The 15,421-nt window shown below is 41.2% G+C and overlaps 1 protein-coding gene and 1 pseudogene across 2 annotated transcripts; one reads left to right on the top strand and one right to left on the bottom strand.

Moving 5' to 3' along the window:
- Positions 1–417: 417 nt before the first annotated feature.
- Positions 418–6,010, top strand: LOC311106172 (glia maturation factor beta-like; annotated as a pseudogene). The gene is made up of 7 exons: positions 418–429; positions 998–1,090; positions 1,211–1,260; positions 1,378–1,428; positions 1,554–1,635; positions 1,852–1,925; positions 5,932–6,010. The product of its transcript is annotated as a glia maturation factor beta-like (transcript).
- A 343-nt stretch (positions 6,011–6,353) lies between these two features.
- On the bottom strand, positions 6,354–11,996 carry LOC311105487 (RNA polymerase II-associated factor 1 homolog). Its single transcript, XM_084147657.1, has 14 exons — positions 11,672–11,996; positions 11,410–11,439; positions 11,061–11,153; positions 10,770–10,891; positions 10,584–10,650; positions 10,376–10,477; positions 10,155–10,260; positions 9,049–9,117; positions 8,739–8,842; positions 8,508–8,624; positions 8,138–8,266; positions 7,806–7,911; positions 7,498–7,579; positions 6,354–7,378 (listed from the first exon to the last, which is right to left on the bottom strand). The coding sequence occupies exons 1-14, from the start codon at positions 11,719–11,721 to the stop codon at positions 6,942–6,944; spliced, it is 1,614 nt and encodes a 537-aa protein (XP_084003783.1). The 5' UTR covers positions 11,722–11,996; the 3' UTR covers positions 6,354–6,941.
- Positions 11,997–15,421: the final 3,425 nt, after the last annotated feature.

Below are 15,421 nucleotides of genomic sequence, written 5' to 3'. Positions count from 1 at the left end.
GATTAACGTTTGAGGAATGAAGATAGAAATTACAGAGGACACAGACAGTGACTTTTCCATTTCTTGAAATAAAGGCTAAAAACACTCATATGTAGAATGAATCAGATTATCAAAGAATGCTCAGCTTTCTCTGACTGCACCCATTAAACAAATGTGAAAAGACAATATCACTTTGTTATTTTATCTTATTGCAACATTACTTATTTTGGGTATACAACATTGTATTATTACAAAGGCATGATTTGCTGCCAGATACAGCGACAAAGGATTGTAGACAGATAGAACTAACGACATCCCTAACATTAGTCAGTCTCAAGAAGGCTAGATCTGACACAGTGCGGGGAGATGGTACTGGTGGATGCTCTAGTATTTGTTAATGTCTGCCCTCCCCTACAGTATGTGCTACTACAGAAAAGGATGATCTTGAGAGTCAGACAGCATCCTGTCACAAGCAGTTGGCCGAGGAGGAACTGCCTCAACAAGAAGACAGTATCTTTGCAGGCAAGAAACCAAAATAAAATCTCTTCTAGAATGGTATGGGAGACCGTTTATTTATACGATATTGCACTTTACCAAGAAAATGTATTTTGGCATGGACGGTGATGTCCTAGTTTATGTTGAAAAGGTTTTTAGGCAGGCGTACATTTATTTTCCCCTCCCATCCTCTTGACACAGGAAGTTTTTTTGTCCCATGATGCAACAAATGCACTTCCTGGCCTCAATATGTCACTTTAAGATTTTGTTATGATCTATGCGTTCATGCGTTCTAGCACTTCAGAAATCAAAACAAGTTGCTCTAAAACCTATTTTTCTGTATCCCTCCCTCTCTCTTTTCCCCCTTTTCTGCCCCCTCCCCCTCATCTCTCTCTCTCACTGAGTGAAATATGACAGAACTTTCAATGATGTAGTCTGACAGTAGCAATATAACCAACATATACAATTACAATGTGTCAAAACTTCCCACGGTTGATAAACTTGTTTCACTTTTACATTCTAGTCAAGCTCTCTGGTTGTGTGCGAGGTGGATGTGTGAAAGAAAAATTGAAGAAGTTTAGATTTTGAAAAGAGACCAACAATGCAGCCATCCTGAGTGAGTGACTTAATTGAAAACATGTTCCTCAGTAGCCCAACTGTCATCTGTTTCACCTAATTAAAAAAAACATACTGTATGTCTAGGACTCAATATAGAATAATTATCCTATTCCCTCAGTGAAAATTGACATGGAGAAACAGCTTGTGATCCTGGAGGAGGAGTATGAGGCAAGTTACGTTGTCTTTCTGAGATGTTGAATATCCCATACTGAGTTAATAATTACTAAAATCCATCCACACCTTTATCAATAACAGTTCAACTCAAAACATGCTCTCACATTTCAGGACATCTCCCTGGATGACCTGAGGAATGAACTTCCCGAGCGGCAGCCAAGATATCCTTTTATAACATGTCGGAGTGAAACAGCAGAAATCTATGTTAACCTCATATTCACCAGCACTGCCAGTGTTGAGTTGTATCATTGATCAGTGATTGGATTTCCTTGACAATATAGTGTACATTCATTGTTTACAGTTACAAATACGTCCATACAGATGGCAGGGGGTTCTACCGACTGTGTTTCATATTCTCAAGTCCAGTGGGTGAGTAATTCACCCTAATTCAGTGAACAGCCAATTGAGTGAAGGATTAGCATTGATGTGCTGCAACATCCCTTTGCACAATATCACTTTTTGAAGGTAGTAAGTGATGATAATTGAAAGTAAAGATGAGATTCAATCAATATTTATCATATGGAGAGATCAAAAAGGTTCAGTGGACATACATCTGTGGCTTATACACCCTCCTCATCTCAACAGGGTACAAGCCTGAGCAGCAAATGATGTACGCAGGCAGCAAGAACCAACTGGTCTCCGCAGCAGAGCTCACAAAGGTCAGGACTATTGTCTGTTTCAAGTATTGACTGATTTGTAAAACATCACAGTACAGTTGAATAATATATGGCAAATAGATATTCAATATGGATGGTGTTAAGAGATAGATGGGAGGTGTTGAATGGAGCTGAAGGATGGGACTAATAACAACAAGATAACGAATGTAAAGCATACTGTGTCCATAATAAGTATATAGGTTATAGGTTGAGAGCTTTTGTGAAAGAGCACAGTTAGAAAAATATGGCATATAGAAGCAAACCAGATGGACATCATGAAAATGATCGGAGGAAGTTCAGGAGTAAAAACAAACAAAATATAATTATTGTAGAATTTGACTGTGTCCATCAAATGTATATAGTATGTATGGGCTGGAAGTAGAGGCCTAAGCGTTGTTGTTCACTAGTTTACTCCAGTTGGGGAAGGGGTGGTGGGCTTGGAAAGTAATTAAGGGAAATATAATTTTTAAAAGGATATGTGTGTGTGTGTGTATGGATGTATGTATATATGTGTGTGTATATGTACAGTGGGGAAAAAAAGTATTTAGTCAGCCACCAATTGTGCAAGTTCTCCCACTTAAAAAGATGAGAGAGGCCTGTCATTTTCATCATAGGTACACGTCAACTATGACAGACAAATTGAGAGAAAAAAAATCCAGAAAATCACATTGTAGGATTTTTAATGAATTTATTTGCAAATTATGGTGGAAAATAAGTATTTGGTCACCTACAAACAAGCAAGATTTCTGGCTCTCACAGACCTGTAACTTCTTCTTTAAGAGGCTCCTCTGTCCTCCACTCGTTACCTGTATTAATGGCACCTGTTTGAACTTGTTATCAGTATAAAAGACACCTGTCCACAACCTCAAACAGTCACACTCCAAACTCCACTATGGCCAAGACCAAAGAGCTGTCAAAGGACACCAGAAACAAAATTGTAGACCTGCACCAGGCTGGGAAGACTGAATCTGCAATAGGTAAGCAGCTTGGTTTGAAGAAATCAACTGTGGGAGCAATTATTAGGAAATGGAAGACATACAAGACCACTGATAATCTCCCTCGATCTGGGGCTCAACGCAAGATCTCACCCCGTGGGGTCAAAATGATCACAAGAACGGTGAGCAAAAATCCCAGAACCACACGGGGGGACCTAGTGAATGACCTGCAGAGAGCTGGGACCAAAGTAACAAAGCCTACCATCAGTAACACACTACTCCGCCAGGGACTCAAATCCTGCATTGCCAGACGTGTCCCTCTGCTAAAGCCAGTACATGTCCAGGCCCGTCTGAAGTTTGCTAGAGTGCATTTGGATGATCCAGAAGAGGATTGGGAGAATGTCATATGGTCAGATGAAACCAAAATATAACTTTTTGGTAAAAACTCAACTCATCGTGTTTGGAGGACAAAGAATGCTGAGTTGCATCCAAAGAACACCATACCTACTGTGAAGCATGGGGGTGGAAACTTCATGCTTTGGGGCTGTTTTTCTGCAAAGGGACCAGGACGACTGATCCGTGTAAAGGAAAGAATGAATGGGGCCATGTATCGTGAGATTTTGAGTGAAAACCTCCTTCCATCAGCAAGGGCATTGAAGATGAAACGTGGCTGGGTCTTTTAGCATGACAATGATCCCAAACACACCTCCCGGGCAACGAAGGAGTGGCTTCGTAAGAAGCATTTCAAGGTCCTGGAGTGGCCTAGCCAGTCTCCAGATCTCAACCCCATAGAAAATCTTTGGAGGGAGTTGAAAGTCTGTGTTGCCCAGCGACAGCCCCAAAACATCACTGCTCTAGAGGAGATCTGCATGGAGGAATGGGCCAAAATACCAGCAACAGTGTGTGAAAACCTTGTGAAGACTTACAGAAAACGTTTGACCTGTGTCATTGCCAACAAGGGGTATATAACAAAGTATTGAGAAACTTTTGTTATTGACCAAATACTTATTTTCCACCATAATTTGCAAATAAATTCATAAAAAATCCTACAATGTGATTTTCTGGAATTTCTTTTCTCATTTTGTCTGTCATAGTTGACATGTACCTATGATGAAAATTACAGGCCTCTCTCATCTTTTTAAGTGGGAGAACTTGCACAATTGGTGGCTGACTAAATACTTTTTTTCCCCACTGTATGTATGTACAGTGGGGAGAACAAGTATTTGATACACTGCCGATTTAGCAGGTTTTCCTACTTACAAAGCATGTAGAGGTCTGTAATTTTTATCATAGGTACACTTCAACTGTGAGAGACGGAATCTAAAACAAAAATCCAGAAAATCACATTGTATGATTTTTAAGTAATTAATTTGCATTTTATTGCATGACATAAGTATTTGATACATCAGAAAAGCAGAACTTAATATTTGGTACAGAAACCTTTGTTTGCAATTACAGAGATCATACGTTTCCTGTAGGTCTTGACCAGGTTTGCACACACTGCAGCAGGGATTTTGGCCCACTCCTCCATACAGACCTTCTCCAGATCCTTCAGGTTTCGGGGCTGTCGCTGGGCAATACAGACTTTCAGCTCCCTCCAAAGATTTTCTATTGGGTTCAGGTCTGGAGACTGGCTAGGCCACTCCAGGACCTTGAGATGCTTCTTATGGAGCCACTCCTTAGTTGCCCTGGCTGTGTGTTTCGGGTTGTTGTCATGCTGGAAGACCCAGCCACGACCCATCTTCAACGCTCTTACTGAGGGAAGGAGGTTGTTGGCCAAGATCTCGCGATACATGGCCCCATCCATCCTCCCCTCAATACGGTGCAGTCGTCCTGTCCCCTTTGCAGAAAAGCATCCCCAAATAATAATGTTTCCACCTCCATGCTTCATGGTTGGGATGGTGTTCTTGGGGTTGTACTCATCCTTCTTCTTCCTCCAAACACGGCGAGTGGAGTTTAGACCAAAAAGCTCTATTTTTGTCTCATCAGACCACATGACCTTCTCCCATTCCTCCTCTGGATCATCCAGATGGTCATTGGCAAACTTCAGACGGGCCTGGACATGCGCTGGCTTGAGCAGGGGGACCTTGCGTGCGCTGCAGGATTTTAATCCATGACGACGTAGTGTGTTACTAATGGTTTTCTTTGAGACTGTGGTCCCAGCTCTCTTCAGGTCATTGACCAGGTCCTGCCGTGTAGTTCTGGGCTGATCCCTCACCTTCCTCATGATCATTGATGCCCCACGAGGTGAGATCTTGCATGGAGCCCCAGACCGAGGGTGATTGACCGTCATCTTGAACTTCTTCCATTTTCTAATAATTGCGCCAACAGTTGTTGCCTTCTCACCAAGCTGCTTGCCTATTGTCCTGTAGCCCATCCCAGCCTTGTGCAGGTCTACAATTTTATCCCTGATGTCCTTACACAGCTCTCTGGTCTTGGCCATTGTGGAGAGGTTGGAGTCTGTTTGATTGAGTGTGTGGACAGGCGTCTTTTATACAGGTAACGAGTTCAAACAGGTGCAGTTAATACAGGTAATGAGTGGAGAACAGGAGGGCTTCTTAAAGAAAAACTAACAGGTCTGTGAGAGCCAGAATTCTTACTGGTTGGTAGGTGATCAAATACTTATGTCATGCAATAAAATGCAAATTAATTACTTAAAAATCATACAATGTGATTTTCTGGATTTTTGTTTTAGATTCCGTCTCTCACAGTTGAAGTGTACCTATGATAAAAATTACAGACCTCTACATGCTTTGTAAGTAGGAAAACCTGCAAAATCGGCAGTGTATCAAATACTTGTTCTCCCCACTGTGTGTATATATATATATATATATATATATATATATATGCGAGAAAAAAAACATATGGGGGATTAGAAGTGATGCAGACAATTACATTGATGGAAGTTACAATCTGAAATATTAAAGCTGATCTACCCCCTAAAGAAAAAAAGAAAGTATTGACTGATAACAATAATGATCTGAACGTAAGCCCAACCCTAAACTCACAACATAATAGAACATTTTCAGAAAATATGCATGTTTAGCCTAATCCTACCCCTTTTTTCTCAATAGGTTTTTGAGACGCGAAACATAGATGACTTGTCTGAAGAGTGGCTGATAAACAAATTGTATTTCTTTCACTGAAGAGACACTTGTGTTCATGTATTGAACATACCAGTACATTAACTTCATTACTGGTTTGCAATAAATTGCTTATATTGTCATTTATGTTATTGCATTCTTATTCCCTAGTTGTACTCAGAAACCATTATTACTAGCCTGGTTGCCAGTCTTTCTGCTCTCTTTTGACAACTCCTTGTGGAATGAGTGACGAGGAGTTGACATGATAGCACAAACAGATCGGGGACCAGGCTATATTATTACCACTTCGGAAGGAAAATGTTTCTGGGGGGGAGGGGGGACAAGAAATGGGCAGAAAAAGAGAATGCTCATTTGAAAGTTTAGCACAAAACGTAAAAAAGCAACACTTTTCCTTACAAAACTTTCCCGCATTTTATTGGCTGTTCCAATTACATTTATAATGCATTGTATCCTCAAACGCTAAGGACAAAGAAACAAAATTATTTTCAACAGATTTATGCACACAAGAAAATTAAACAAAAAAAATGTTTATCTGCTTTCACACCACTTTAAGAAAGTGCCTCATATTGAGTGAGAAATCGACAAACCATAAAGACAAACTCAGACTTAAAAGAACAAAATAACAGCTTAAAAGAACAAAATAAATATATTGTTGGTAGGGAAGAATTTTGTTCAATGAAGCATGTACTGTACACAAAACTACTAAGATAGTGGCTCCATCTATATCTATGAGCAAAAGTCTGACAGATTTGAGTAAATGACATTTACAGGTACCCAAAAGCCTTGTAGAAGTCCCTTAGAATTTGTGTCTTTCCTAAAAAAGTAGCAAACTAACGCTCAACAGGAATGAGTTGCTGGCCTCAGACTGACTCTGTAAAGACAGGGCTGTTCTGAGGGTGGGGCTTGTTAGCCTGGGCTGGCTGGAGCTCGGGGGTGAGGCATGGTGTGCCGGTGTTGTCACAGTAAGAAGGCCTAGGCTTTTATTCACTGTCACTGCCGTCGCTGGAGTCTGAGGCCTGCTCACTGCCACTCCCGCTCTGGGCGCGGCCGCCCTCTGAGTGGTCACTACCGCTACTGTGGGCCGGAGACACGCTGCCACTCCTACTCCTCTCCCTATGGCTCTCCTTCTCCTCCTCGCTCCCACTGCCCTCCTCCCCGCTGCTCTGGGCTGCTCCATTCTTGGGCTCGTTGTCATCGTCATCACTGTCATCGTCGCTACCGAAGATCTCCACCTCATCCGCCAGCTTGACCTCCTCCTCGCCACTCTCACTGCCGCTACCACTGGCCTTCCTCCTCCGCTTCGCTCCCTCCACTTCATCATCCTCAGCTCCACTCCGCTTTCCATCCTCATCCTCCCTGTCAGAGTCACTGTCAGAGTTGTCTCCTTCGCTCTCGCTGCCTTTCTCCTTCTCATCACCTGGAGACAAACAGATACAGACAATTAGTTAATATGGATCTAAGAAGCAGTCGTAAAACAAAGAGCCTCTGCAGACACAGTAGTAAACATTGGGAAGGACAGAGAGGGGAGAGACTGACCAGAGTCCTGCAGTTTACCCAAGTCCATGTCCTCTTCTTCATCCTCCGGTTCATGGTTCTCCAGCTGAGCCTTACGCGCATCCTAATGGACATAAAGACAGATGTCATTATTACTCGGATTATTTAGATGTCTGCAAATGTATACTTGTCTACTTATGTCCAGCACTACATGCTCATCTCTATCAGTGTTGAGGTCCACTTATTAAGTAAACACCGTTTCCACAGATTGAAAGTAATGCTCAGTGTAGAAAACAGCGGTCATCAAAAGAAGGTGACCCACCAAAGGAGGGCCTGATTAGCAGTCTCACCTGTGCTTCCAGCTCCTTCTCATTCATGTCTCTGTGCTTACACACCAGCACAGCATTTGTAGTAGACTGGGCTCCAGCCTTAGCTCTCCTCTTACTCAGCCGCACTCTGCAATCCAGGACAACAGTCAGAACCTTCTTCACAGGTTTTGTGTCCTCAGGCCAAAACAAACAAACTAAACCCACCCTAGCAAATACAAATCTACCAGAATAATGTGACTCTCTCTTCCAAGAGAATCCCACGTCACCTCCTGTTAAAGTAAACCCAACAGACCCCACTATGAGGACCCCAATATGAGGAACCCCCCCCCACCCCCACCCCGGCCAATGGTTACCTGGTCTCCAGCTCGTTGTAGTAGACTCCATCTCCGTCTCTGAAGATAAAGAAGTAGTTCTCCTCGTAGCCCTTGCTGGCTTTGTTCTTCACGTTCCAGTTGTACTCCCTGGCTATCTTATAGTCATACCTAGAACACACACACAAACCATCCTCATCACATCTAGTTCAATGTTACAGTAAGTGTGTTTCAGAGATTCCAACATCATACAGGTTCTGTACTTGGACAAGGTGAACCAAGTAGGTGTGAGGAAGTAGACAATGTGAAAACTGAATATTATTGATAGAGATAGTATAGTTAATATATCAGTATCATTGTTGGTGTGTCCTGTCTACTCAAGGTTAGTGTAAATGCTTGTTGGATTACTCACAGATCATCAGGCATGTAGTCCAGCTCCTCATCCACGTCTCTCTTGCGCTTGCGAATCGTTTCCTCATTGGGCAGGAAGTAGGCCACAAACTGGTTTCCTTCCTCATCCATCATACCTCTGCAGGGCACAACAATAAACAATTCAGAACATTATGTAAATTGTCATAGTGCAGGATGGTCACAGAAAATCACAGACACACACACACACAATGTGGCAATGTTTTGTCCTCACCTAATCATGGCCTGTGACATCATCTCCACACCCTGGGGTGCTGACATGTCTTTAGGAGCAGGATCAGAGTCGAAGATTACCTGAGCACACGGGTTGATCCACATCTGGGGAGCAGAGAACAGAACACACAAATGCTTACTCTTTACCAAAACACAATAGGGCTAGACAACAACAGCTAAACGGATCCAGCTTAGAACAGATACAGGAACCAATGACTGCCCAGAAACAAAGACCATGGGCATAATACAGATAGGTAGCCAAGACCAATACAATGGTACTGTATGTCCTGTTGAGTGTCATGGATGCTCACCTTGAAGTCAGGGAACACAGGCATCACCTCCACAGGAGTGACTCTGGGTTTACTGTAGTGCTGGGCAATCTGGGGGAAGAGTTTCCATTTAGTTTGCACATTGGCATCGTTCAATAAAAATTATGTACCTCAGGATGAGAGGATCCCCAACATCTGTCCTCATGTACACTACTGTTCAAAAGTTTGGGGTCACTTAGAAATGTCCTTGTTTTCGAAAGAAAAGCAATTTTTTTGTCCATTAAAATAACATCAAATTGATCAGAAATACAGTGTAGACATTGTTAATGTTGTAAATGGCTATTGTAGCTGGAAACGGCTGATTTTTTATGGAATATCTACATAGGCATACAGAGGCCCATTATCAGCAACCATCAGTCCTGTGTTCCAATGGCATGTTGTGTTTGCCAATCCAAGTTTATCATTTTAAAAAGGCTAATTGATCATAATTGATCATTAGAAAACCATTTTGCAATGATGTTAGCACAGCTGAAAACTGTTGTGCTGATTACAGAAGCAATAAAACTGGCCTTCGAGACTAGTTGAGTATCTGGAGCATCAGCAATTGTGGGTTCGATTACAGGCTCAAAATGGACAGAAACAAATAACTTTGTTCTGAAACTCGTCAGTCTATTCTTGTTCTGAGAAATGAAGGCTATTCCATGCGAGAAATTGCCAAGAAACTGAAGATCTTGTAGAACACTGTGTACTACTCCCTTCACAGAACAGCGCAAACTGGCTCTAACCAGAATAGAAAGAGGAGTGGGAGGCCCCCGTGCACAACTGTATATTAACAGTATACCACTTTTCATGTAGCCTCATTTTGACCAACTAATAGCCTAACCACCGATCAAGCAACATTATGGACTAAACATTAAAATTCTGTTGCTGTGACAATATAGGTACAATTAAGATCCAACATCTGTACAATAACTTTGTTTGTGATGGAATGAAAGAGGATAGTGCAATCTTCATATTAGAAGGAGCATACAATGAACTGTGTGATCTCTGTGTAGCTGGACATTGACTTTGATGTTGTTACTGTAAGATCTATTTGGACTGAATATAGTACAGTGAATTGTGCAGTACCAAACACGGGGCACTCTCACCGGTTTCTGTGCATCCTCAAAGGTCTTTTCAATAGCAGCAATCTGGCTGTCCCTATCCTTGTATATCTCCTCCTCTGTGAACTGCTGTTTGACAGACACACCGATCCTAAGGACAGAACACATAGGTTTTAGAAGGGGTGGGACAAAAAGAGAAAACACTATAAAATGGGAAGTGTGTATGCTGAATGTGGTGGTTAGCTAGCCTGTTAGGTCACACTCACTTGACTTCCACTTTCTCATTGGAGACTCCATATCTGTTGAACTCTGTAGAGATGTACTCAGTCTTCCTCATCCATGGGACCACCTTGGCGTGCTGCTGAGATCTACAGGAAGACAAACAAAAGGCTCATAGCACAGATCCCAAGTCATTAAGACTTTAATTTTGTCACAAAGATACTGTATTGACTGGTACACAGTCTGTATCCAAACCTTTTCGAGCTGGATGGAGCCGTGATGTCTTCTTCCAATAACTTCTCATCAGCTGGATCCAGAAGAACTAGAAAAATAAGGATTGGATGATTCTAAATCAATACTACACAAGCTTCAAGTAACCACCACAAAAATATACTGACTGTGTGGTATAACAATGTGTGTGTGTGTTGTTCAGAAACATACTGCTGGGGTCGACGCGGTAGGTGTCTGGGTTAATGAGGTCGATGGTGACGCCAAGGTCAGGCTCAGTAAGCAGCTCATGTTTGTGTTGTTTCTCTAACGACGTTGCCTTGTACTGCACAAACCTATCAACACCAGACAGCAACATCAGAGTCAGGTACGGTGGCAGTACGGCATTTATGGGAGAAGGCTTAAAAAATAAAAGCTGCACACTGTGGCTCCAATTACAATACATTTAATAGACATAGCAACATCTCGACTGACCTTTATGGCAGAAGGAACAAGGGTGTTTACCTGTGCTGGTCAAATGGATATGTGATGAATTTGGGATCAAATGGGATGTCAGGCAGGCTGTTGCAGTACTTTACCCGACAGACCACTCCGGACCTGGGAGATTGGTTGGGACAAACACAGAAGCACACATTTCAAAAGTGTACAGAGAAGAAGTAGTCATCAAAAACATGTTCTATCAACCATTGATGCCTCATAACCCAAAGAGATAACTACCTAATGGTCATATGGCCTTTAATCTGTCCATGATATCACCAGCCCTCCACCCCCTTTGTATTTAAAAAACACAATAACTTCAGCTGTAACTGAGTCTCTCTTTTGTTGAAACATGTCAAACAAACTGCATGCATACCTCTCTGGAACAGTTCTGTGTGATGAACTCCTAGTCATGTGGAGAGAGAAAACAAGTTGTTAGCTACACACTCAGCTGATAGACTGAAGAAATAGGAAGTGTAACAGTCCCCATTTCAATACTTTAACTTATGTTAACTTATCACGGGACAATCAGAACATATGTAAATCACGATGATTGCTAACTAGCCATGTCGTCATTAGCTAGGTTATCTAACGTTAGCTAGTTGACGCCAAGAAAATAAATCGGAGAGGATATTTACCTGTGACCGTCTGAGTCTCGCTGGGCTTGTGTCTGGATAGTTGGAGCCATGATCTTAAAATAATGACCACGACTGGAAGCACAGCTTCTTATAAATTAAGACAACCGTTCAAGTCACTCCTTACTAAAACACTTTACCTGAAAGAAAGAGAAACTCCGTTGACTACCCAGCTAGCTATTTACTCCAAAGTACTCAGAGCTTGCGCCTTTTTTGCTTTTCTGTCCTGGCTGGCTGCGCCTTGCAACTAGTAAGACCCCTTATCTTTTCATGGGTAGCTTCCGAACTGCCTGAATATAATACGGTCAGTTTTTGCTATATCGTATGTGGATTTGTGGTAGGCGGTGGTACCACAGATAGAACAATGAGACAGATATTTCACCAGATATATAAATCTGAAGCATCCGGTTGGCGTTTCCACTCACTACCAAATATGGTAGTGAGAGGAAGCCCTGTGGCCGGCAGTGGGAGAAGATGGAACGATATGGATTTCGGACGATATTCTGCTAGTATACTCATCGATTAAACATTTGATCTCAATACAGTTTTCTGTTCCCAAAACTACAATATGTTACGAACAGAGTTGAATAATTTTTGTTGACTTTACCCTTTGACAAAGTTTAAAAAAATTGGGATGTTTAGAAGGCGTGCAAAGGCGAATTGTTATTGCGCACTTCACAGAGGCGTTCCCCAATAGAAATATGCAAATAATTGCTAGAACGCGCCAATAGGATTTCACTAGCTCGTGCTTGGCTCTGCCCACCTCCTTGCTTGTTCTGCCCACTATGGCTCATTTGTTACGTTTAAAATGATTGGCTGTGGTCTATCTTAGTTTAGTTATAAAAATCATCTTTGGTGGTACCATAAACTGACCCGTATCAATTTCTACGGTTCTGCGTTGGCAAGCAAGCTACTAAAATAACACATCACCGCCCTCTACTGTATTGGAATATAAAATTGAGAAATTATATACTGACAACCAATCTGCAGCAAAGATGAAACTGTTTGAAATAGAAGTACAACAAGCTTGGAAAATGTGAGAATTTATTCTGTCTTCGGATGCAAACAAATAAAACCAAATGTACCATTGGTGTCACTGCCCAGTTTAACCCGACATGCCACTTTCCTAAACAAAAAGAAGTCAACATTACAAAGACAAGACTTGTGTTAGGCTATGACTTACATTACATAAGGATAATCTTCAATGAAGACAATTTACAAGTTATGAACAGGTACAAGTCAAAATGTGGAATTCATCTATGGGTTGTAATAATTTTCGTCATTTGATAGAGGAGCATTCATTACATTATTAGTGTGGTGTGAGCTTAACAACAGCAACAAGAAAACTGGGAAACACATCTATGGTCTTCATCAAAAAAAGCTACATTCAACATTTTAGTTTGAGCGCAAATCACAAAACTTGAAAAATACTGATGAGTGCAAATTATATTTTCATCATGTTGGAGTAAAGTTTTTAATTGAATGTGTGTATCATGTCAATAATGTTGTTAGTGTTTTACATAACAAAACAATCCAGTGACACTGTCATGTAAGTGCCCAGACTGAAGCAGATTATGTATACAGACACAAATAAACTAAAATGTGTACAACCATGATAATGTGCAAGTCTGCTGAAATCCAAAAAAATGACTGACTACGGACTAAACCTCAGTTAAAAATATTTGTTCAAAGCATCTGCCAAGTGTTTTTCACATTGTTTGACCTATCTCACATATTAAAACAGACAACAGAAATAGAACATCTGTATGATGGTTCAAGCTTTGGTGGGGAACACTTAGCTGCCTCACTATGTATCTATTCCACAGTTACAGCAGGACCCCCTCCCTGGTTCTTCCTGCCAAGCTGGGTGTCTCTACCCATATCCAACAACAATCCAACTGCATTCAATACAGTTTGTTCATGTTGACAATGACCATGTGCTAAATCTAGGCGGGAACCAGGAGCAGGGAGGTAGAAAAAGACTATTGTTTCTCATTATTTTATAGGAGTGTCTCAAACATACAGCTCCCATAATTTTATATCTGGAGAGAACAATCCATTATGTGCTGTTCCTCATATCCTTTCCCTGTCTCAGGTCTGCATCTGTCCAGCGGGATCCACTCTGTGGAAAGAGAACAATGGTGACTTTATTCATGAAAGTGTCAAGAACTCAACCTGATCATGCCCTCTCTTGTCAGTATCGGTAAACACATTCTTGTGACATGCTACATGGTAATAACTATTAACAACAGTATAGTTTTCCATTTCAGATACAAGTCATAGTACTGCATTTCATCTGATCACACCCAAGAACAGATCGAAATCAAAATTAGGATTCACCTGCTCAACATGTAGAGCATTTGGCCGGGGTCATCTGCAAATACCCTGTAGTAACCGAATGAGAAAGTAAGGTCTGTTTTGATACTTAATATGGATATTTGTAAGGTGATTAAGAATCAGCAAGTTGTCTGTGTGTAAAATATGATTAGGTACTCGTACCCGTCCCCCCAGTGATAAAATGCCTGGTCCTGGTAGAAGATGCATAGGAAAAGCCACACGCTTATGGTCTCCACCCAGAAGATTACAAAAAGGAACCACAGTGAGGAGACTAGCAGCTCACACACCATCCTGGGGCTTCTACAATGAGACATAGCAGACAGAGGAGAGTTAAATTATAGGGGAACATAACACTACAGTCCTCTACAGAACAATAGTTAAGGTACTGGTGGGAGCAACATGAGAACTGCTAATCCTGAAGAAAGAGAACAATATTAAACAATGGCAATTTTAGATTTTGATTGTAAACAGGGTTTGGTTTTTGGTTGAAAGCAAGGACATTTCAGGGATTATCAACACTAGTACATGAACTCAAGCCCAAACCAAACAAGCAGTATGTTGGTCTTTGCAAACTAGCAGATGTCCTAGCTAAGTATGGAGGAAAGTTGATCATCTGTGTTCAGTGAGGGGGTAACTAGCTGCTAGCTAATTCTCAATCTTGGTGACGTGTATAATAGCCAGCTAACAATAAATATTGGAAATAAAGTATCTACCTTTTAATCGTGATGGGAGCAGATTTAACGATATCCAAGTCCGTGAATATCAGTGACATTCATGGAGGCAAGCTGTTTAGCTAAACTTGCTTTTTATAGCTAGCTAGCTATTCACAATGTTACAGCTAGCTAGCAATTAGCACCAGCTGACTGGGAGGTTTTTGTATTGTTGGCTAGCTAGAACAGTTAGCTAGCTTGCTTAATAACTAATTTGTGAAGTTAATATGGTTTTACTTTATCAAATATAACATTGTATAGCTATTTAGCCAGCTAACATGCATGTTTTCATTGTTCAGGGACAGCTTCGCCTGCATGCTCCAGCAAATGTTCCTGCGTTACCTGTGAGTTGAGTTTCCGGGAGTCAGAATGCGCAATTACTGCGCATAATTTGGGGAGCAAATTTTTGATCTACTGTACACGCCCTAGTCTGGGTACCAGTCTTAAACTATCATTCCACTCCTTGACACTCCGTGTCATGTGTGTAGCGATTTCAGTGCCAATAGAAATTGTATTTTCATTTAATAATTTTGTATTTGTATTACGATATTGCATTTTCATTTAACATTTTAGAATTTGTAATGCACAGATTGAATCATTGAATTCATAAATGTAACTTATATTTCAAAAAAATTATTCAAGTCTTCAGCAAGATTACTTATCAAAAGAGCATGGTTCATCGAACCACCTCTGTCACATTTCACCC

This window comes from Coregonus lavaretus (assembly GCF_964263955.1).
Source record: "Coregonus lavaretus genome assembly, chromosome: 30".
NCBI classification, from domain to species: Eukaryota; Metazoa; Chordata; class Actinopteri; order Salmoniformes; family Salmonidae; genus Coregonus; species Coregonus lavaretus.
Note: the sequence above shows the minus strand (reverse complement) of the source record. Positions and strands in the feature narration are given on the sequence as shown.